Below are 21,656 nucleotides of genomic sequence, written 5' to 3'. Positions count from 1 at the left end.
ATCGGGGGCAAATACACATACGGGGGAACACAAAATGCTGAATTGCTGACTCCCGAGCACACCAGACCGCATCCTACTAACTCAATAACTTGGGGTGTCACTGAGATCCGGGATGGCTGCCTCTGCGCACCGCTCCCGTGGCTCCAACCTGCCTGCCTGGTTGTGAGATGGTGGTTTTTCAGTGGAAAATAATTACCTCCGTATTACCATAGGAGGCCACCTTCAGTGGCACTTTACTGTCCCGACAGCTGCTGTCACAGGGAGGAGGAGGGAGGAGGGAGGAGGTAGGATGCAAAACACGCCGTCACCGCCAAAGCCAGCAAACCAGAGAGTGAGAGAGCTGTCAACTCCAGCAACTCTCCGGCTTCCTGTTCAGTCATTTCTCTAAAAGACTCCCTTGCTGTTATTTGCAAATCGCCTGCAAAGTGCTCTGCTCAGCACTTTCCCCCTCCTCGCAGAGTGGCATTACAAGAGCATAATTGAAACTATCTGATTGGAATGCTGCCAAGCAGGTAGATTACATCCGATTAAATAGGGGGGGGATACTGAGTCTTCGCTCACAAGAATTATAATGCATGGGCTTTAATTCATTATTTTTCCTCTCCCGGTCCTCCACTGTTTGTTTTCTTTTTCTAAAGCAGCTGCAAATATATCCTCTCCATCACCTGAGAGAGCAGGGAGTGAGGAGGAGAGGGGCAGCCCCACCTCCTCCTCCCCTGATTCATATAAAATAGTGAAAGGTAGAGGAGTTATTTTGGGCGTTCAGGTGACAGTAGTGAGCTGTAACATTGTCTGCGTGGACAATTTTAAGTGATTGACAGTTGGCTTGGATAGACATGAAACTCTCCTACTTGAATCATCAATAGAAACGATGAGCAACTGTATCAGAAAATATCAGATTCTTTGATTAAAAGCGTGGATATATAAAAACGTACAACTCTCGAGGTGCATTTCGGTAAGAAGATGCACTGAGCTTCAATTTCAGATTCTGGCTCATTCTTGGATGAATTCTGCGGTGCAGTGTTTTGGTACAGTCTGAACCTACAGTATATACTAATGGCTGTAATTACCGACCGTATCTGGCAACACACTCTAAAGCTGGAGACACTGCAACGCTGAGCAGAAATACCAGCACCTAAAAATCACAAATTGGCATATTTCTATTTCTCTTTATGTACAGATAACAAAAACAAGATGCCCTATTAGTTAGTGAGCTTTATATTTGAGCCAGTCATGGTTTAACGATAGTAACGTTGACTGTTGGTAAGAGACAGGAAGTGAAACCATTCACCTGATTAGCAAATCTATGACAGCGTGTTTTGGTCCCAACTGCAACGATGAATGACGGGCTCCTCTAGTAACGGTGGCTGAGGCTTATGAGTATCGTAGTATGTAGAATTATTAACCTATAGTATATTTAAATGATAATACAGGTGATATTCTAGTTGTTTTTATAGTCAACACATCACAACACAAGATCAAACAAACTTGTTAATGTATTTCCTAACAAGTATAGTGTGTGTTTCAAAGCCTGATAAATCTTCTCCCTCTGTGCCATAAAGCTCCACTGTTGTCCAACAACTATTAAAATCACATTAATAGGCCACACCGTTGCACAGGGTGATGTGTTTCTTCATTACGATGAACACACAGACTGTAGTTTACTTAGACTCATTCCCACATACACCGTCCTGCTGCCACAAATACTCATTAGAGCAGTGATTCTCAAAGTGGGATCCAACGTTTTCGGATTCATTAATTCAAATTATCAAGATATAAAATATTTTTTTATTGTTTTTGTTTTTTACAAAATTCAACAAATATTATTTAAATGTTTTAATCTTAAATAGCTCATAAATCATGATCTAATCTAAGAAATTATATCTAATGTTAAATACCGTAATCAGAATCGGTGTCTTATTTAGCCTATAGGTATGCACTAAGAGTGAAACACCTCACACTTTTCTTGATATGTGTCTGTAGGGCTGGGCGAGATGGCCAAAATATTCTATCACAATATAGGCCATTTAATTTCCTGATAATGATATATATCCCGATATAGCATGTTTTCTTGTAATTCAATAAACAAATAGTCTATATGGAATAACCACATAGTAAATATTTGGCTGATGAAATTTTTCTTAATTTAAGAACCTGAGTGCAATATGAACACAACAGTTTTCGGCGAAATTATAGATAAAATAGAAATAAATATAGGCCTAGCCTATATCGCAATATAAACGATATAGAAAAATATATACGATAGACATTTTTATATCATTTTGATGATATATATATATATTTTGCCCTGCCCTGTGTGTGTGTGTGTGTGTGTGTGTGTGTGTGTGTGTGTGTGTGTGCGTGCGTGTGCGCGTGTGTGTGTGTGTTCTGAAATGCACTTCAAATAATCCCTTTTCTCTTGATTTGCCTTTGATAATTGTTTAGGTACCGTGTTACTCGCAGCTAATTGGATTGATGTAAGTTGCATTGTTTTATGGCTATTCTTTGTTGAGACGGTGCAAATATGTTTAATACATGTCTAATATCTTTCTAACACATTTCTCTTGATCTGTTCTATCACAGTACTAAGACTCTGGAAGAGGCATACATGAGGGAGTCTCTGGTATATTCTCTATCTTGTAAGGGAAGAAACAAATTGAGAACCACTGCACTACCAAAGTACCAAATGTGGATTAATCCACTGCTGAAAATAGTCCCCCCAAAAAAGCACTGTTTCCTCCTTTTTGTTTGATAAAAACTAAAGTGACCAGCTGTTTTAGTAAATTAGCCTTTTAAAAAACAACTACATATTTGTGTTTTTAAAGATTTAGAGCCACAGACAGGGAAGAGAAGTTTGGAGAGACGGACTAAACTTGTTAGTTTGGTCTTTTCATGGGATTTGTTGACAATAAGAAAAATACAGAATAATCCCAGCCTTATCTTTTTTAATTTATCCAGGAGTTTTTTATGTTGAGGAGCATTGTGGATATCTACAATATCTTTAAAAAGGGAATTTACAGTGGTGTAAAATCAGTAGTTCCTCCCACTTCCAGATAACACAGTCATCCCCCTTTTTAATGGTGGCCTACATGCTGCCATCAGCACCGCCTCTGAAAGCTACACCCCCGGTGGAGTCTCAATCCCTTAAACACCGCTCACCAGAGATGAGTGCGAGCGTGCGTGTATGTATGAATGTTTGCATGTGCTCGCCCGTGTTTTCCGCATGCCCTTGTGTGTTGGTGTGTGTGTGTGTGTCTATGTTATCACAGTCCCCCAGAATACCCTTTGGAAAGTCTTCATGCCGCTGACACGGGCTGTGAAAAATCTGGAATTGAGTGCTGCCCTAACGCCACTGCCTTAATTTGTTATCTGAAAAGAGAATGATTACTCATGAAATTCAACCAAACCTCAGACTATTTGAACTGAGCCAGATAACGAGCTCAGTTTTTTTTTTTTTTTTTTTCTCCAGCAGAGCTCCCTGGCAGCCCTCTGCAACCCTCATCTCTTAGGATTTGGAGAAAAGTTGGGGGCTGCCTCTCTTCCTCAAGTCGCCTGCTTTCAAGTCAGCTTGTTTGAACATGGCACAGAGCGAGGTCCCAGAGGTCTGGCTCTGGACAACGCCACCTTCCCAGTATAGACAGGGGACTGGTAGACACAGGCAGAAACAGAGAGGGGAAGCAAAAGAGAGTCCCCGCGCCTCATTAAAACATACACACTCTCCGTTCTCTGCAGGGAATTCACACAGAATCCATACGTTTCACTGAATTTTCACTCTCTCTTGACTCTTTTTTAAGTCTTTAAGTTGAGAAGATGTGCGGAGTAAAGCGTCTTCGTGGGGTAGAGGAGCTGAGCGCAGCAGAGTCGAGCCTAGGGAGGGGGGGAGAGTGAGGGGGGAGAGAGTCGCAGTGAGTAGCTGATCTGCTCCCTCAATCTGTGTTTCTGCAGGGTGCCCTAATCAAAGGCACCCGGGCCCGTCTGTGGCACCCAGAGCAAACAGGCTGGGTCTGTCATTAAAGCTGGGGAACTCAGCGGTGGGCGACACTACACCAGCGGCCCCCGAGGATTAGACTCTCTGTTTACACCCCACTAATCTCATCCCTCTGTCCTCCCTGAGAAAAGAAGGGTGGAAGTGGGGAGAGAGCGTGGATGCAGAGAATGAAGACGGTGGAAAGCGGGGACGGCGCAAGAGGGGGAAAAAGCATGAAGGAAAAAGCAAGGCGAGCTCTCATCTCTCCATGGCCACCATCTCTGGGCTTTCTTCACAGCGGGTGAGCAGATGAAATGAAATCAAATGCGGAATGGAGAGAGAGAGAGAGAGAGAGAGAGAGGAGACAGTGAGAGATAGCGTGCGAAGGAGTGGTGTTCGGTGTCGGAGGGGGAAGAGGAAGGAGGAGGATGCTGAACCTCCTGCCAAGTCTCTCCTCACTTTAAACTTTCTTGTGTGTCAGCCATTACTGTAAGTGCGGCGCATAACCATGGAAGCAGTTGGAGAGCGTCACACAAATCTTCAAATCAAACATTGCCACATTACGGGCCGGTGATAATGACGCTACGCAATGCTATGGCTCTGCTTCTGCCGTATAAGCACTTTTCCTGCCACCAAATGTCTCTAGCCCCCACGGTAATTGTGAGGCTCGCAGAATGGAGTTATTAATGCTCTTTATGAGTGACCCAGATCCCTCTCAGGAGGGCCGTGGCCTCGCCGTGACCTCTCCCAGCAGGTGTTTTCATGCTAACGGTAGAAAAAGAAGGTCTGCAGGTCTTATTTTTTTTTTTCATCTCTGCCAGCGTTATCCGTCTTTCTAGACACGTCTCTAAAGTTTGGAGCTAAGTCGTCCTCCCTTTTATCTACATCTGCCTCTTGTGAAGGTAAATCCCAGGTCAAGGTGTTTCATATCAGACTATCAGTACACAAGAATGAAACGTATAATATATCATTTCGAATTTCACTCAGTCCCAAGTCGTGTATCTCAACGTGCAGCATTGCCAGGGGTTTGTTTTCCACTTGGAGTGCCAATAATTTAAACATATGCAATCTTTTGGGGAGGGGAAAACGAGTGCAGCATAATCAGGTCCTGGCACGGCTATATGCAGAAGATACTGTCTTATGTATTAAGGGATGTCTCACACATTTTGGATGCAAATAATTAGCCAACTGGTTCTGGCTGGTTGAGAAAAGTGCGTCTCTCATTTTACTCCTTTAACCCACCAAAAAAGATGAGGAGAGAGTGGGCGTGTCCTCCTTTCACAGATCCTGAATCATTCATGTCTACAGCGTGTCACATCTCCTTCACGCAAATAAATAAAACAGCACAGCCTTACATGTTTTTTAAGGGAGCCCCAAATGGCTCTTCAGAAATGCACTTTCATTTCACGAGCATATTTTTCAACCAAATTCACCTCCTACGTCGAGCACAAAGCACTGCCATGACATCAAAGTCTTCCGCTGCTTACTAATGATTAGTACTGTTACACTCTCAGTGTTACTTTTACTCTCGACCCTCATTTTTTATTACTTTTTTGTGATGGTGATGAGAGAGAGAACATCCAAATTGTCAACTGAAATGAAACATAAAAAAGGGTGGAGGCTTAGATGTACTCGATCACAACACCACCGGGATAAATGCAAAGTTTCCAAATGCAAAGTTTCCAAATGCAACTCTGGGTAAAACCTAATGAAATTTAAATACGTATTACAATAATACAGAAGGACCATATTTGCAAATGAAGACAAATTATGTCTCTTGAAGTCTCTCTTGCCACACCTTGATTAAAACCATGTATAATTGTATAATATTATGATTTATGCAATGCATAATTAAAGGTGTAATTAATATTAATTCATTACCGTTTGAATTTTTAAGGCTGTGTTTCTTTCTGTATCAAACTGATGGCGAGGTATTTATCCTCTAAATTGCTTTTAATGTTGTGTGCATCTGAGTTGGATTTGTGGCAAATCTCCGGTAAATCATTCACATTCCTGTACAACACAGAGAGATGTTGCTTTATGGCACGAAACAGGAAGAGGGCAGACTTCTTCCAGCACAGATGGTGCAGAAGATTTCAGGCTTAAGGCAATGGCAGACGACGGAAAGAGTGAAAGACGAAAGGTAAAAAAGCCAACAGTGAAACAACAGTCAGAGAGGGGAAACAAGAAGCAAGACATAACATAACATTTAGCCTCTTTTGTTACAGCTACAGATGGTATGATGGTATACAGTATAATACAAATTACTGTTTGTCAGATTTGCTCAAACTATACCACTATATCCTGACAGTAGTGCATGAGACAGATAATCTGTGAAAAAATCATGTTTCTCTGCGTCCTCCTATAGTGCTCTTAAAGGTCCTGACACACCAAACCAACGGTCGGGCTTCGGACAGTTTGGGGCCGTCAGTGTCGTTCTAGGTTTTTCGGTGGTCCCCGCATCGTCGGCTCTAGTATGCCCGTGTCGGAGGTAGGGATGCTCATTTCGAAAAATGTTCTTAACCTATAACCGACCCTCGTTAACCAATTATTAACTGTTAACCAACAAGATTTGTGCCACGTACCAGCTACAGTAGCACAACAGATATTCGTTGACGGGAGACCAACAAGTGGCCAGCAAACAGTGTGTATTTCTGCTACGTTAGCAGCTCTAGCATTGCCGGAGGCTCGCCGCCGCACACGTAGTCTGCGTAACTTTAGCGAGTTTCCAACAGACCGTGTGTTGGCGGTGAGCGTGAGGTTGTTGGTGGCGTTATAGCTGTGAACGTAGGTGTAGCAATGTGTGAACAGTTTATTTGTCGGTGAATAAATGCTACGAAACTACAACTCCTCCGCTCCGCTCAAGCGAGCCAGAGACCGGAGCCGACTTCCTGTATCCTGCAACTCCGGCTCAGCCGCTCAGCTTTTGAGTTAATTATTACCATTTCTTTTAACCGTTTTAACCGATAGCTTTAATCGGTTAAAATGCTTAATGTCGGTTAACGGTTAAACGGTTAATTATTGACATCCCAAGTCGGAGGTTTTTCGACCGATTCGGCATTTTGAATTGGCAGCGGTGCTCGTCGGTGATAGGAATCACTCTGATTGGCTGTTCAGCTTTAAGGAATCAGTGCACGAGAAGAGAAACGGACGTGAGGAAAGCGAGCCAACGAGTAGTCAAGAGGACACACAGAAGGCTCTTCTCATTTTTCATCTTCATCTCATCTGATTGTTCCAATACACGGATATTTTAAAAAACGACAATGCCAACTGGAATGAAGCTAAGTGGTGAGTGAGAGTGGTGTGAAAATGGTCGGCAGACGCCGCTTTGTTTCACGTATGTATCAACGGCTTGTATATCCACCGTCCTCAGTCTTCCGGTTTCCCTTTTTGAACGATGAAGACAGAGTACCGCCGCCTGCTGGTGTGGAGAGTTATTTCATCTCGTGCAGTTGCAGAACGTACGTGCTAACTGGCCGCCGGCTGTAGTCTTTGCGGTGTGTTCGAGTGCAACTTGTCGGCCGAGACAAAGGCGACGCAACAGACGGCCTTCATCGCCGCTAGTTCTTTGACGTCGGCTTTGTGTGTCTGTGCCTTAATGACATTCGCAAGATTCCACCCCGCCCAAAGAAAAACAATCATTCAGAGCCGAAGAGTCTCTGATGCAGCCGTCAATCACTGCTCGTGAAGTTCACACAGTCAAACTAGGCATCGCTGATCAAATATGAATTAATCTTCTGTTACTGTAATGCCTATTTCTCGCCTCTAATGTTTTCAGAAACATCTTGTAGTGTACTGTTTAGATTATCTGTTTCACATACTACTGTCAGGATAAAGTGACAAGTATGACAAAAAGTTATTTTTAATAAAGTTACCAACTGTAGCTTTAATGGTGTCTATGTCAAGAATCACAATTTAGCAATTTTAAATTGATATTGAAAGTAATACATATATATATACACAGTATATTTTTCTTTAGACATCATCAACATTATGTAGAAAAAAAAGGTAAAATAGTGATAATAATATATTTTACTTGCTGACAGCGTGTTGAGAACAGTGTTTGCAGATGATGAAGGACACTGACCGGTGCGGTCGTGGTGGCGGTGATGGCGGGCGTGCTGTTGTCAGTGCCGGCCGGCTCGCTGTGCGTCTGTGTGGGCGTATAGAGGGTCATGGCGTGCTCAGGAACCCGGCTCTGCCCGGTGTAGTCCTGTGTCGGAAGCGGGTGCGGTGCCGCAAACTCTGCAGGGATGCCATTCTGTGGGGGAGGTGGGTACTGGGCTGGGGTGTACGGCTGGGCCATCGCTTCTGGGGGGTTAGTGGCCTCTTGGTTACCCTGTGAGGAAACGCACAACAGGAGGCAAGCGTTAGAACTACAGTTGAGATTAAAATCAAAGAACATTGTTTGACTCGTACACGCAGCATGAAAGACGTGCAAGTTCACCAGTGCGATTCGGAAGGCAACTGGGGAGAGTTGTCCTGCAAACCAAGTAAGTCAGGGGGAAACAGCCATCATATCACATCTCAGCTCACATTAGAGGATTCCTTGATCATTGCTAATGAACACAGTTTATGTTGTAGAGCATGGCTCGCTGTTGGAGGGGTAAGAGTCAGGGGGAATCTCAATTGCACTCGTGGCAAAGCACAAGAGGAAAGATCAATTAATTGATAAAATTTTGATTAGGGCCTTTGATTTCAATGACAGGTCTGTTAAAGTAGCAGCTGCTCCACTCTCCAAGCTCCACGCTCCTACTTTAAACATTAACCTGTGTCTAACTTTATGAGCTTCCCTACCGCTCACCAGCCCTGCCTTTGTTTCTCTGGGTATTACTCGGAATATTTCGGTCTCAAAATGAGGATACTTGTCGGATGTTTTTTTTTTTAATACCTCTTTGAAAAGGTTTAATTTTCAGTTTGCCGTACAAGAACCATGGCAACATAACATTATGTCTAAAAACATCAGGAAGTTTCCAATACTGTAAAATAATAAGTTAACAAGAATGCTAAACCAAGAATTTGATTCAAGATTAGATGACAAGTGCCCTTTGATTAAAAAATTCATTAGAGAAACCTTTCTGCTGGTACCCTATCGCTGCTTTCACAAGTCAACATCTAGTCCGTTTTAATAGATGTCTGGTGTGGTTCGCTTGGGCATTGTGAACGCAGTAATCTCACTCTGGTGTGGACCAATATCTCAGACCAATAACAAGAGGTGGTCTCGGACCGCTTGCGGTTCAATTGCAGTGAGAAATTAATCTGACCCAATTGCAGGACTTGAACCAAAACGCAGGCTGCCTGCACAGGCATTTGTTGAGATGGACACAGGTATACGACATGAGTGAGAGAGGACTGATTTGGAGTTCTGCAGAAGTCCAATGTTTCGTTGACATCTGGGCCGAAGAGAACATAAGAATAAGCTAAATAAAGTCCACAAATATAGTGACGTTTATAAAGCAATTCGAGATAAACTGGACACCCGATTCGACTGTTATCAGCTCATTAAATGTGCGTTATCAGACGCTATAAGCCTCATAGATGTGGTTCAGTAGGGGCCTGCTACACCTACTACATTAAAAGTGATGGAGAAACTTAAACGCAACACGTTCTAACACGTTGTAAAACTGAATGAAACGTTACGTTTTGAACACAAACAAAACAGCTTCTTTAGGTTTAGGGAACAAAACCAATTACTTAAGTTTAGGGGAAAATTGTGTTTTGGCTTAAAAATAACTACATTTGAAAGTGAAATTTAACGTTGTGAACGCAAAGACAACTACACTCTCAAGACAAAAAAATAAATTTGCTCCTTCGTACACGCCCTTCAGTAATTTTTAAATTTTTTAATTTGGTCCCCTTTAATGTTTGCACTGTGGAACCGAACCAGACTAATTAGAAAACAAACCAAAATATAAATTTCACCCTGAAACGGACTATGTCTTGTGAAAGCGTTTCAAAAGAGTCTCAAACCAAGCCGTAGTCTTACAAGTACAACTCTCATTCTTCCATATGCTTCCAGCAGTATGTGGTATCTGCACCACATATGTTTTTTAGTCTCTGCTCCTGACTTAAGTGATAGATGGCCCTTTGCAATGAAGCAGTTCCACAGACCCTTTGTCTCGTGTGGATGCTTGAGATGATGAGCTGCAGAAATAATGGACTTTTCTGGCTGGTGCACATTGTTAAACTCAGTAATAGCTGGACTACAGAAGTGCATGTCTTATTGTTGCGAAGCACTAGGCTCTGCGAATCCAGACTAATGAGCAGAACAGTGAGATCAGTGCTGCCGGAGCGGGTATCCATCCCGACATTAAAAACACAGAGGGAAAAGGTGAGACAATAACACTGGAATCCAATAACACCCCCTGCAAATTCCCTCAATCAAATTTAAAGATACAGATCATGCGAGCTCAATGCATAACTCTTTCGATAAGAGAGAAGGCGGAAAAGGCACAAAATAGCAGCCAGAAGTAAGGGTTTATGATTGGAGAAAAACAATAACAGTAAACAGATAGAGAAGTTTCTGTCTCTTCCTTTACAAGATGGCTGGGGATGGTGAGATAGGAGATAAATGTGTTATATTCCCTCTTTTTTTTTTTGCTGCCGTGGTGTTTGGCCTCTTTCTGCAGACTTCCACAGAAAGATCTATCTGGGCAGGAGGAGGCTGGTTTTTAATGAGAGAGCTGAGCAACACTATGCTGTAAATGTAGTGGAAATAATTCTACTTTGACGCGTTGGCAAACAAACCTCGGCCGAAACTGTGCTCTGCCAATTAAGGAAATGCTCCATTATCTAAATGAAAAAAGAGAGAAAGCCTTGAGAGAGGGGAGGGATTGACCAGCTTCCTGCAGCCTTCCGGGGCCTCAAGGCTGCTCTCGCTGCAGGAGTGGACCCTCGCTCCTGCCTGACCTAATCCCCCCTTCTCTTTTTCATTACACTGTATTTCTATCCCCTCTGTCTCTCCCTCAATCCCTCCTCCCCCTTTTCCCTTTCATGCTCATCTCTTCCTCCCCCCCTCTCTTTTTATGCAGAAACTTTTTTTAATCTCTACCCCTGTGCTCTACTTTCCCTCTCCCTCCAGTCATGGCATTATATAACACACTTGCATTGCGGGGCATCCTAATTCAAGGAAGCTCTTGATGTTGGCAATTTTCAACTTCTAAGCGCCCATTTTTTTAAAAAAGGGGGAGAATGGGGTTGGTTACCTAAAAAAAGATGCACCTCCTGGTATGACGGCTGGAAGTGTAGCACCAGATCTCCGTGTTCTCCTTTTATAACCAGCCGGAGCAAACCCATCAACACATCGGTGCTCAGCAGTCCAGCAGAGACAGAAAAGCTCAGCAGGCTGGAAAAACACGGAGGTGCTGCTGCTGCCTCGACTGTACATCAAACGCGGCTCATGTCATTAAGGAGATCAAAGCTCCAGTTATGTCTTTTAGTTAGTCACTGTCAAGACCGCTGCCCACGGGCCTGATTGGTGTTTGTAAGGATTTGCTGAGGAATGTGTTTACACTAATACTCAGGTTATGATCAGGAAAAAAATCATATAAACATCAAATCCTGGTTTCAGAATTCGGGATTCATCCCCGTTTTGAGGAATCTCATTATACCAGCTGGGCTATTCTGATTTAATCCGGGTATACTGTGGCACCACGGACTCCTCATTAGGAGTAGAGGCCACGACGCAGAGGCCTACGGCAACACAACGCAGGGTCATGCTGCAACAAGGTTTAACCTGTCTCAACTTATACCTCAACACTTTGCACAGTTGTCCTGCAACGCGCTGCTTTTGCATGCAACTAGGGCTGTCCTTGAACAAAGAAATTCTCAGTTGACTAACACTCGTTCAATTTTGACGACTAAACACAAAAGCACCACTTTAAATCTTGTGTTTACCAGAGATGTGCCTATACGTTTCTTGGAAAGAAGTTATTCAGCATGACAAAAACATAAAAACGACATATCAAGCTCTCAAGCGACTAAGAGAAAAATGGCAGAGTCGTCGGCTAATTGACGAAGAGGGGGCAGCCCCAAAAGCAAGCATGCATCGCTGGTAGATTTGTTTGTGATGTGAACTGTGTTTTTCTAATGTAAGCCTCACGATTGTGATCAATTGTGATTGTCGCAGTATGTTGTAAAAATCTCTTTCATAGTATTCAAAACAGCTGTGCCGTGTTTTGGCGCCTGATACGCCTTCATACTCATGGATGTACCAATTCAATTGGAATGGACCATATGTCATCTCCTCACTGGTACCTGAAGCAACATGTCCCCACCAACACGGTGCTATTTTGGGTTCCGAATCACTGTCTGCTGTGTGCACAGGTGTGTTATCAATTCAACCTACGATACTACTTGATCAATAAATCTGAATTTGATGATCTAAGATGCTAAAATTAAGGTGAAAAGCTGAAGATAAATTTACTCTAGTCTTCCATAACTAGTGGTTAGATATTGCAGTCAAATCCAGCAGAGTGGTAAGTGCAACAGTGTCCCAGGTAGCCAGAGACCACATTTACCCTCTTTTGACTTGAGTTAGAACAAAAATGACAGAGTGGCTAAGGTGTGTAGGCGTCAGAGACACAATGCAGACAGTCAAAATCCTGGAAAATGTTGGAATCATGTATACACAGAGCTGGAAGACCAAAATCCTTTGTGTTCTGTGTTAATGTAAGCTGTTCTCATACGCTCTTTGTAGATATACCTACGAAAAGCAATGCACGGTGATTCGTATATATCCCATAAAATCAATTCGGATGTAATCCACGTAATCATGATTTGTGAACACCGGACATTCACCCAGGAGACGGATGTTTCTGTCCTGTGTGAAACCAGAACAAATGAGGGACAACCTCTCATAAGATGTCGTACGAACCGATGCATGAGGATACGCTGGTTAATATCATATCCCAGATATGATTAAACCGGGACTAGACTAAAACGCAGGACCCTAGTGTGCATGTAATCAATCTCACTGTGTGAAAATGTAGACTTGGACTGCGGCAATTGATCAGCTTAGCTCGTTTTCTGTGGATTCTTGTCAGGTCATGAATTGAAAATCACATTTTGTTGGGTGTTTTCTTCCGTCTGCTATTTTCTGATGAGCAAGTTGTAAGAGAGCTCCTGCTTTCAGCCTCTTGTTTGCTCGATCTGCAGCGATTTATTTGACAGCTCTTTGGTTTAGGGAAATCTGTGATGTAGTTTACTTTCCTCGCTAGCAGAACTGGACGCAGTTTCTTCTTTCTCAGTTCTGCATTTTGTCATGACATGTTCTACTAAACTTGTTAAATCATCATCTGCCTCCGAATGTTCCCTCGTGGCGCTCGGGTCAGTCAGAATCTGAATGGTTACGCTCACAGGGCGCACGGGCCAGTGTATCTGTGTCAAGTGCAAAGGACTGAGACTGAGCCAAGTGACACACAAACAGGATAACAGCCCCGAGCGCAGTATCGGAGAAAGAAAAAAACGATTAAGCGTTGTAGCACCACGTCGTCGCTGTTTCAAAAAGCAGCAAGGCAAAAGCAAGGAGGCGGAGAGTACAGGCCTCATTAGTGAAACACAAAGTAACGCTGGCTCTCGTGTGATCTTCGCCTTCCTCTGATGTATGTGACAAACGAGTTATTCGACTGGATATGAACTGGGAGGAGAAAAAAGGCACGTGCGAATCGGGGGAGTTGCGCTCGTCCCAGTGCGACCACGTGCCCTTTTCGCTAAGGCTGACTCGCCGTCGTCAAGATAATCCAAGGCGGCTAATGAAAAGCCTTCCATGACAAACCAGTCAGGTACACAGCCCATCTCATTCCACTAGAAGAGATTGCTGTTCATTATGGCTATGAGTTTTATATTGGGATCCTGGTGAGTGTTTCTCTACCTGCAGGCCCGTTTATGGGGAAAGAGCAGGTCCCTTTGCGGCGCTTTAATGCCCCCCTTACATGGCCTGCCGCCATGAGCCGCCTAAACCTCGTCTCCACGGACATGCCGACGGAGAATAAAGGCGACCAGAGAGAGCGGCCTTTATCGATCTGCCATCCTTTTCCATTCCTCTTTCCCTCCTTCCCTCCATCTCTCCTTTCACCCTTTCTACTCCTATTACTGAAGAGCACAATAAAAAACACTACCTCTAATCTTAAGCACTCTCCTCGTGTAAAATTGGATTGGACACCCTTACTTAAGGAGATCACTTTTGGACTTCTTTTGTTTTTACAGTCAGCATCAGGAGCCAAAGAGGTCAGGAAAGGCCTTGTGGCGATGCCCACTGCTGAGGCTGGCAGTCTGAGAGAGAAACTCCCAGCGTACAGTATTGAGAGAGAGAGAGAGAGAGAGACAGAGACTTCCACCGGTGCTAGCCCCAGTGTACACGGTCAAGGCTATATTCCATCTCAGCAGGTACTTCTTGGCCGCTCGCCAGCGATCCGTGATCCTCTTTAGCAGCGCTGGGAGGGACGGCGTTGAGAGGCCAAGAGGAGACGGGCTGTGCAAATACAGGAGCTGTTAGGAGGAACTCATATCGGCAGAGTGCTGCACTGACTCATAGGTGCGGCGGAGGGTCAAAGAGCAACGCAAACGCAAAATACAGCAGGCGACTAATTGCGTTGCATTGAATCCGGAGGGAAATCACTCAAATGGGAGCGGGCTGATCAATCTCAGCGGTCTGTGGCGTGATGGAGTGGGCAGCTTTATGGCTTCAGCTCCGTCACACCGCAGCTCGGATCATTTTTCAGCGCGGAAGGCCTTCCTGCTTTGCATGGTCCCTACTGTACGACACTAATAGTCTGGATTCTATACACTAAGCAATTCAAACAGATTTATGAACAGCTCTGCAGTGTCTTTGCATAATCCAAACAGCATGAATAGTTAAATGTTGACTTAACATAAGGCTTTCGCTGTCTCATTCCTTCATGGAGGAATGTACACAAGCTTCTCGCTTTGTCAGATTACAGATGACATAACATTTTCTAAGTGGATCTTAAGCTTTTCAGTGCACGGAGATTGTTCCCCGTGTCATCCGCGGCATCACGCGACGAGCGTTCCCCCCTCTCTCTAGAACAATGCTCATTCGGTTTTAATGACCTCCTGACAGTGATGGTGGCGAACTTGTGACAAATCCCGCAGGGCCGTCACAGCACAAGCCGAGCAGAGTTTATAGCGAGAGGGGTGTTGCAGCTGAGCGGAGGCCGGCGTACGGCAATCAGTTGATGCAACACAAACGAAACACTGAGTGGTTTTCAGCCAGCTGCATGAAAGCCTCTTGTTGTCCCCGGCTCTGCTGCTGATGCTCGGTTAATTGTGCCCCGCACACAGACAGGCCGGAGATGATTTCCACAGGCAACTGGCATTCATTTTGTCTTGAAGGCGCATAAATAAAGGCTGTCTAGTCGGGTCCATTTTAATTAGGCGAGCCACATGATCATACTCCAAGTCTCTCTGTTAACACTCACCAGAGGCTGCAGCATGTGTTAATTACAACCACATGCCACACAGTGAATCCAAGGTGAGCCAAAAAAAGAGAGCAACTCCGAAGAGGTAAACAACAACAACAAAAACAAAACACCTTCAGCTGAGTTTCTCATGATGAGGCACATATTTGGTGCAGCGGCTATTCCCCTCCCCCCAGTCAACCAATTACAGCAGCATGTCGGGAGAGAGAGGGAGAGAGAGCGGGGAGATGTTGGAGAAGCAGCCCAATTTGATGCAGATCCACAACACACCCCCACCTCCACAAAAAAAAACCCGGTCTTCCTCAACACCACCACAGTAGGTTTATGATTTCAAATAGGCTGGGGAGAGGGTTATTGTTTTGTCTCACATTTCCTCCCTTTTCGCAAACTCCCGTCTTTCCATTTTTCCACCTCATTTGTGGCAAAAATCAATTCACGGAGAAATAAACACTCGGGTGTCTTCGCGCCCCGCGTCCGAGTCAATTTAGATTTTGAGCATGTTTCCGCCGCTCCTTTTCCGAGAGGCTTAATCGTTTTCACATGTCACATATGTTTCATCCCCCTCTAACGTGATTTTTCCTCGTTATTGGGAGCACTTATTTGCTCCGCGGCCCTCGCATGGAGGTATTAGAAAGAGAGTTAATTTTCCCTCAATCCCTTGCTGATTTCTTCATTACGTTGCAGCGGAGGCGCCTTGCAACGCGGAGCCCCCCGCGCTGAGATGGGACTGCTCTTAGCGCCGCGTCTGCGAGTGTTACTATACCTCAGAGACGCACGGGAGCGCCACTTAATAAACAGAGTAGACAGAGGATCACTTTGAACTCCGGTGACATGTAATGAACCTGTCTGTCTCAGCCACACGGCTCTCCGTCTGCGGGGCTCAGGCTCTGCATGGTAAAAAAAACGCAGATAAATAAATAAATAAATAAAGCAACAACACATCCAAATAAGCCTAGAGGCCCTGTGAAAAAGCCATCAGTTACACATGGTTAGACTCATAGCATTTTGCCAACGCCATAAGAGGAGATAATTGTCTGTTTCAGTGCTGTTGCCGCTTTTGTTGCATAACAGATATTTACATCTGGGACTAATTACTCCAGACTGGGTGTCAAAATTTGGATTAACTTGTGGGATGCATCCAGTTTGGTGTTTAGACTCATTTATTAGCGAGAGAACAGACGCGGTGCTGCTTTGACCCCATCAGAAACCCGCCAAAGAACTTTTTCATCTACTTTTCTTCTCTTGTTTTTTGTTCTTCTAAAGTTATCTGAACAAAGTGATATTGACATATATTCTATTAAAAAAAAATCCTCCAAACTTGAACGACTTCTTTGAGATTGCTATTGATCACTAAGATAAAGACCTGGATGAAATGAAAACTGATAACGAACAGTGGGTTGTTCTGTCATTCTGGTCATATAAACCCCGTAAATCAATTCCACAGCGCCGTCATGCCAGCGAACCGCTTCTCCTGACTGCAGATGAGTCTTTAGAAAAATGCTGCTGGGGGGATAAAAATGGCAACATTTGTTTTAGAATCAGCTGATTGTCATGTTAATTCAGTCTTTTTTTCCCTTTTTTTGCATGCTGGGATTATGATACGGGGGCCAGAGTTCCTCGTGGGGACAAAATGCCATTACTTAAGCATGCAGGAATCTCAACATGACATTCCTTGACCGCTGTGACAATGGCAAACATATGCAAATGAAGGAGAGTGCCACTCTCATTATGACCCTGTCACGGAGACGCTGACACCTCCCACTGGACCCCGATCGTGTTGGAGAAAGAGGAAAAACGGCAGATAAACGGAGAATGAGGCGCCACAATGAGCAGATTCTGGGAGGAAGAACAGGTGTAACATTGTTGTTTGTGTTATCTCTACCTTTCTTCAGTCTCTGCTCTCTTATGACCCGCTTTGTAATTTATTCCATTGGCCTATTTGCCTCTTCTTTTTTTTTTGTCTGCGGAAGGAGGAACAGGTTCACATGTGCGGGATTCTTTGAAGTGAAAATGCCGACTACCCCCTGCTGTAGCCAAAGCTCATCTAATCAGGGGCTAATTCCAGTTATTAAGATTTGAGAGATAACTTTGATTCATCACAGTCCATCTACCCCTATCGGTTAATCACTGTCGCGCTAAGCTCTTTTTCAGTCATCCTTTTGTTTCCGCTCCCTCCGGCACGCAGAGAGGGTGAATAAGAGAGATAGAAGAGAAGGAGAGGGAGAAGATATTAACAATATTAATGACCCGTGATTCTCGTCTCCTTAATGAGAAGGGTTATTAACTGTGATTATCCATGATGAAATGGTGGTAATTCTTGAAAGCTTGAGAAAACTTGTACAATCGCTTGTCTGCTGATTTGTTCCTGTGATGTTTAAGAAAAGAAAAAGGTGAGTGTGGTGAGAGCTTAGAGGATAAAGAGGCAGGGGCAACCTGGGGGAAACAGAGATGCTCGCAGCAGGAAGCTGGGAGGGATTTTTTTTTTTTAAGGCAACCGTCTCCAGTCCTGGTGCTGCTGCATTTCAGACAGTTAAAAATCTGTCTTCTTCACAGAGATGAATCCAAACTCTGAAGTGTTTTTCCCTCTTTAAAAAACCCTTGGCGCCGCGTCGCCTCTCACTTCCTTCTCCCCCCGATTCCTCTCCCGGTGGCTAACGAGTGGGCCAGCGTACGCAACCCAGTCGCCCATCTGCTGGTTGACACTGCTGAATGACTGTTTGAACACCTATGCTGCTCTCGCCAGATCCCTGATACAGCATTTCCCCCACTCACCCTTTTTTTCATTCCAATTATAGGAAGTTGCATGCTTGTGGAGTCCCTGTCGGCTCCATATGATTCCCTCAACGGAGTGGAGAGGAGGGGGGGTGGGCTGGGGGGTGGGGAGGGGGTGCTGTCTGGTGAATCATTGATGTGCAGTCAGACTGTTTCATTGCAGATCTGTGTGCATGTGTGTGTGTGTATGGGGAAGAAGGAGGTTAGCAGCAGACGGATAACAATCCTGAATTATGCATGTCTGTCCCTTGTGAGGAGTGGAGGAGGGGGGGATATGGCGACGGGGATGAGCCACACTCTCTTATCCCCGGGGACAAATTTGGATAGAAAAGAGCTGGGTGTGGAAAAGTCGGGACCACCGTGAGCGCTACCTGACCGCTTCAGACGCCTCTCTTTAGCTCCCACGAACTCCTCAAACTGTGATGGCTGACAACTGCAGACGCACAGGAAGTCAGTTCAGGAAACAGCCCCGTTATGAGGGCCTGATGCTCGGCGATAACGCTAATGGGCCGGAGTGGCACATTTTCCAACTTATTTGCTAGATGTTGCTTTTTTAAAGCGTCTTTGGGAATTTAAGTCTGGACCACGCAAAATTACACTGTATCACGGAAACACCTGCTGGGCCCATTTGAGATAATAATCCCATTTCTACATGCCAGTACGGCTCTCAGACGGGAGAAATTGGATTGTTTGCATTACTGACCTGTGGAGCAAAGCAACAGCCTTGAGGCTTTTATTAGATTCAATCGTTCTTTCATAAACAAAAACCTTACTTTTCAAAAAGGTAAAAGAAAAAAAAAATGTGGGTAGGCCAGCACTTTGTGGACACACTCCATTTATTTTCTCCAATTAAATCTCTTTAATTGGATTGAGGGCTGGCACCTGGTTTACACTCTGTCAACCACGCAATCCACAATAATTGATGCCAGAGCCTTGTGTGTGTGTGTGTGTGTGTGGGATGTGTAGCGATGGGGGAGGGATTTAGAGCATGTCTCACTACTCCACAATTTCACTGTGATCAATTTATCAATGGCCCGCCTCGCTGTCCACCAGCGTCCACTGCACTGAGATGGGAAATGCCTTCACACTTTGTTGTGCACGCCAACATGCAGCCACACACACACACACACACACACACACACACACACTGTGATGGAAAAAGCATTCAGATCCTTTATGGAGGCAATAAAACAATGTAAAAAAAAAACTACTAGTATCATCTAGATCGGTATTTCCCAAACTTTTTTTTTGGGGGCCGACTTTTTGAAAAAGACGAACCATCACGACACAATTTAGAATAGGCCTTATCTATTAATCGCAATACGTTCCTGACCATTTATACCGCCATTTCAGCATCACCTTAAACTATCTTGAATAGGTAAACATTTACTAAATCACAACTTTGTTTTATGCATGTTATTGAAAACATATACACTTGTTAAATACTTTATAAATGAGACCAAAGTTAAAAAAGGCTCTCGTTTTTGTTTCCTCTCATCAGCTAAACAAACAGAATGTGCAGTAGCCTTTCATATTAGATTGAATGTTATAAGTAGGCTACAATCGTCAGAACAATACGAACATTCAGGCTCCCTCATGTGGCTCAAAGGTGTACTGCAGATAAAAAAGACAATGGCAGAAATTCTGCAAAATTATTTGGCGACTTATAAAATCTACTGCAACCCAGTCTTCGGGAATGACTGATGTAGATATTACTAGACACTTTTAAAGTACTTATTTTTAGGAAAAGTGGTCCGTTTGAGTTTTCTATTATTTGATTTCTATTACTGAGGCATTACTGGGTGGTTAAATCTATAAAAACACATCACATTTTATATGCTGATGATGATTATGTTTATATCGAATATCTTAGGTTGCGTCTGAAATGACTGTTTATTGTATAGTTCTAGGGCTGCACAGTTAATCAACAGTTTATCGAAATTGCAATATTCCAATTTTCAAATCAAAGCAAGCAAAATATTTATTAAAGGTGAAATGTGTGTCAAAATACAATTTTAAATTAAATATCTTCGTGCTGCAGAGATGCCCTAGCCTACACATCATATTCTACAGACTTAAGAAAACGTCTTTGTTTATTGCAGATCCTCGCAAAAATCACACCATGATGATTTAAAATATATTTTTCAATGAAAATGAGAATAATTATGTAAAAATGATCATTCCCTCTAATATTGCAAAAGTATATCCTAATATCAGTCAAAATAATCAAAATTAGGTACTTTTCAAAATCATGCAGCCCTATATAGTGTGTTCAACATCTTGTACTGTTTTCTTCAAATTCTGTATTTGAATGAATCCAACTATGTATTGTTAAAATAGTGTACAATCAATGGTCATTTAGTGAGAACATCTGGCACACTATACGCTGCCTGTAAAAACATAATCATCCCTGATGTTTTTTAGTCCAACAGCTTTGAATCAAAGTAAAAAGAGATCTAAATGAATTACAAACATAGTTGAAAATACTTCTCCTGTACATAGAATCCCCTGTACAGCGTGTAGTAAATAGTAAATTTGAACTAAGATGAAGTAAGTGAATTATTTCTGACCCAATTATTTCAGTAACTGCAGCTGTCAAATAAACTGTAGTGGAGTAAAAGTAGGTTGAAATGTAGTATATTAGAAGCATAAAGTAGCATAACATGGAAATACTCAAGTATAGTACCAGTTAGAATTGCACCTCTACGCCCAGTACTTGTGTAAATGCACTGTTACTTTCCACCACTGCACCATAAAGAAAAACACACGCCCTCGCATATATGCACATTTAAGAGTTCAAACACATGCTAATGCTGCAGATTTACATACATAGTTGCGGGGCTCTGATACATAGGTGAATATGCACACAGAACTTGTATCCGCTCCTGAATACAAATGGTGTGCGCCCACACGTGGAAACGCGCAGAGATACAAATCCAGGAGATGCATCACGGCGCGCTGACAGCACCTTTAAGACACTTTGAGAAACACACGGCTGCTGAATAGCGAGCTGCGCCGCCATACAAATGGAGAGAGGCAGAGACAGAGCGAGAGGGAGGCCAAGGGAGACCCGACACAGTAAATAAAAATACAATTTCCTCCAGTGACATGCCCATTCTGTTGGAAGCCTGACTCTAATTATTCTAAGCACTTTGAGGGATGGCTTTCCACTGCATTAATCTACACATCCCACTAGCCCATCCACAGTCGATGCACTTTTAACTACCTAAGGACGCCCCGAAACTCTTCTTAAAACCTCGGGAGGAGGAGATTGACTTTGTACAGTGATGGGGTAAAGTGCTTTGCCTGAGTGAATCTTTCTCTAAATCTCACAGCACAACAACCATGCAACAATTTTCATTTTCAAATAGCGCATCTCTCCACCCCAAAAAAAGATCAGATTCGAAGGGGGAACGCAACGGCGGCTCGAAATAAGTCTGTGAATTCTCATTACAGGGCTTGTGTGAGAGCGTGGTTGT

General features: G+C 43.7%; 1 protein-coding gene across 17 annotated transcripts in view; it reads right to left on the bottom strand.

Moving 5' to 3' along the window:
• The window catches only part of LOC141780577 (RNA binding protein fox-1 homolog 3-like), a 466,511-nt gene that overhangs the window by 41,103 nt on the left and 403,752 nt on the right, over nt 1–21,656 (bottom strand). For 13 of the 17 annotated variants that reach the window (XM_074655864.1, XM_074655863.1, XM_074655857.1 and 10 more), the window contains one exon: nt 8,004–8,306. In XM_074655864.1, the coding sequence (XP_074511965.1) occupies nt 8,004–8,306 (303 nt within the window). The remainder of the gene's footprint in view (nt 1–8,003; nt 8,307–21,656) is intronic. The other 4 variants (XM_074655866.1, XM_074655860.1, XM_074655862.1 and 1 more) reach the window with 1 other exon arrangement.

Source organism: Sebastes fasciatus, chromosome 13 (assembly GCF_043250625.1).
Source record: "Sebastes fasciatus isolate fSebFas1 chromosome 13, fSebFas1.pri, whole genome shotgun sequence".
NCBI lineage: Eukaryota > Metazoa > Chordata > Actinopteri > Perciformes > Sebastidae > Sebastes > Sebastes fasciatus.
Note: the sequence above shows the minus strand (reverse complement) of the source record. Positions and strands in the feature narration are given on the sequence as shown.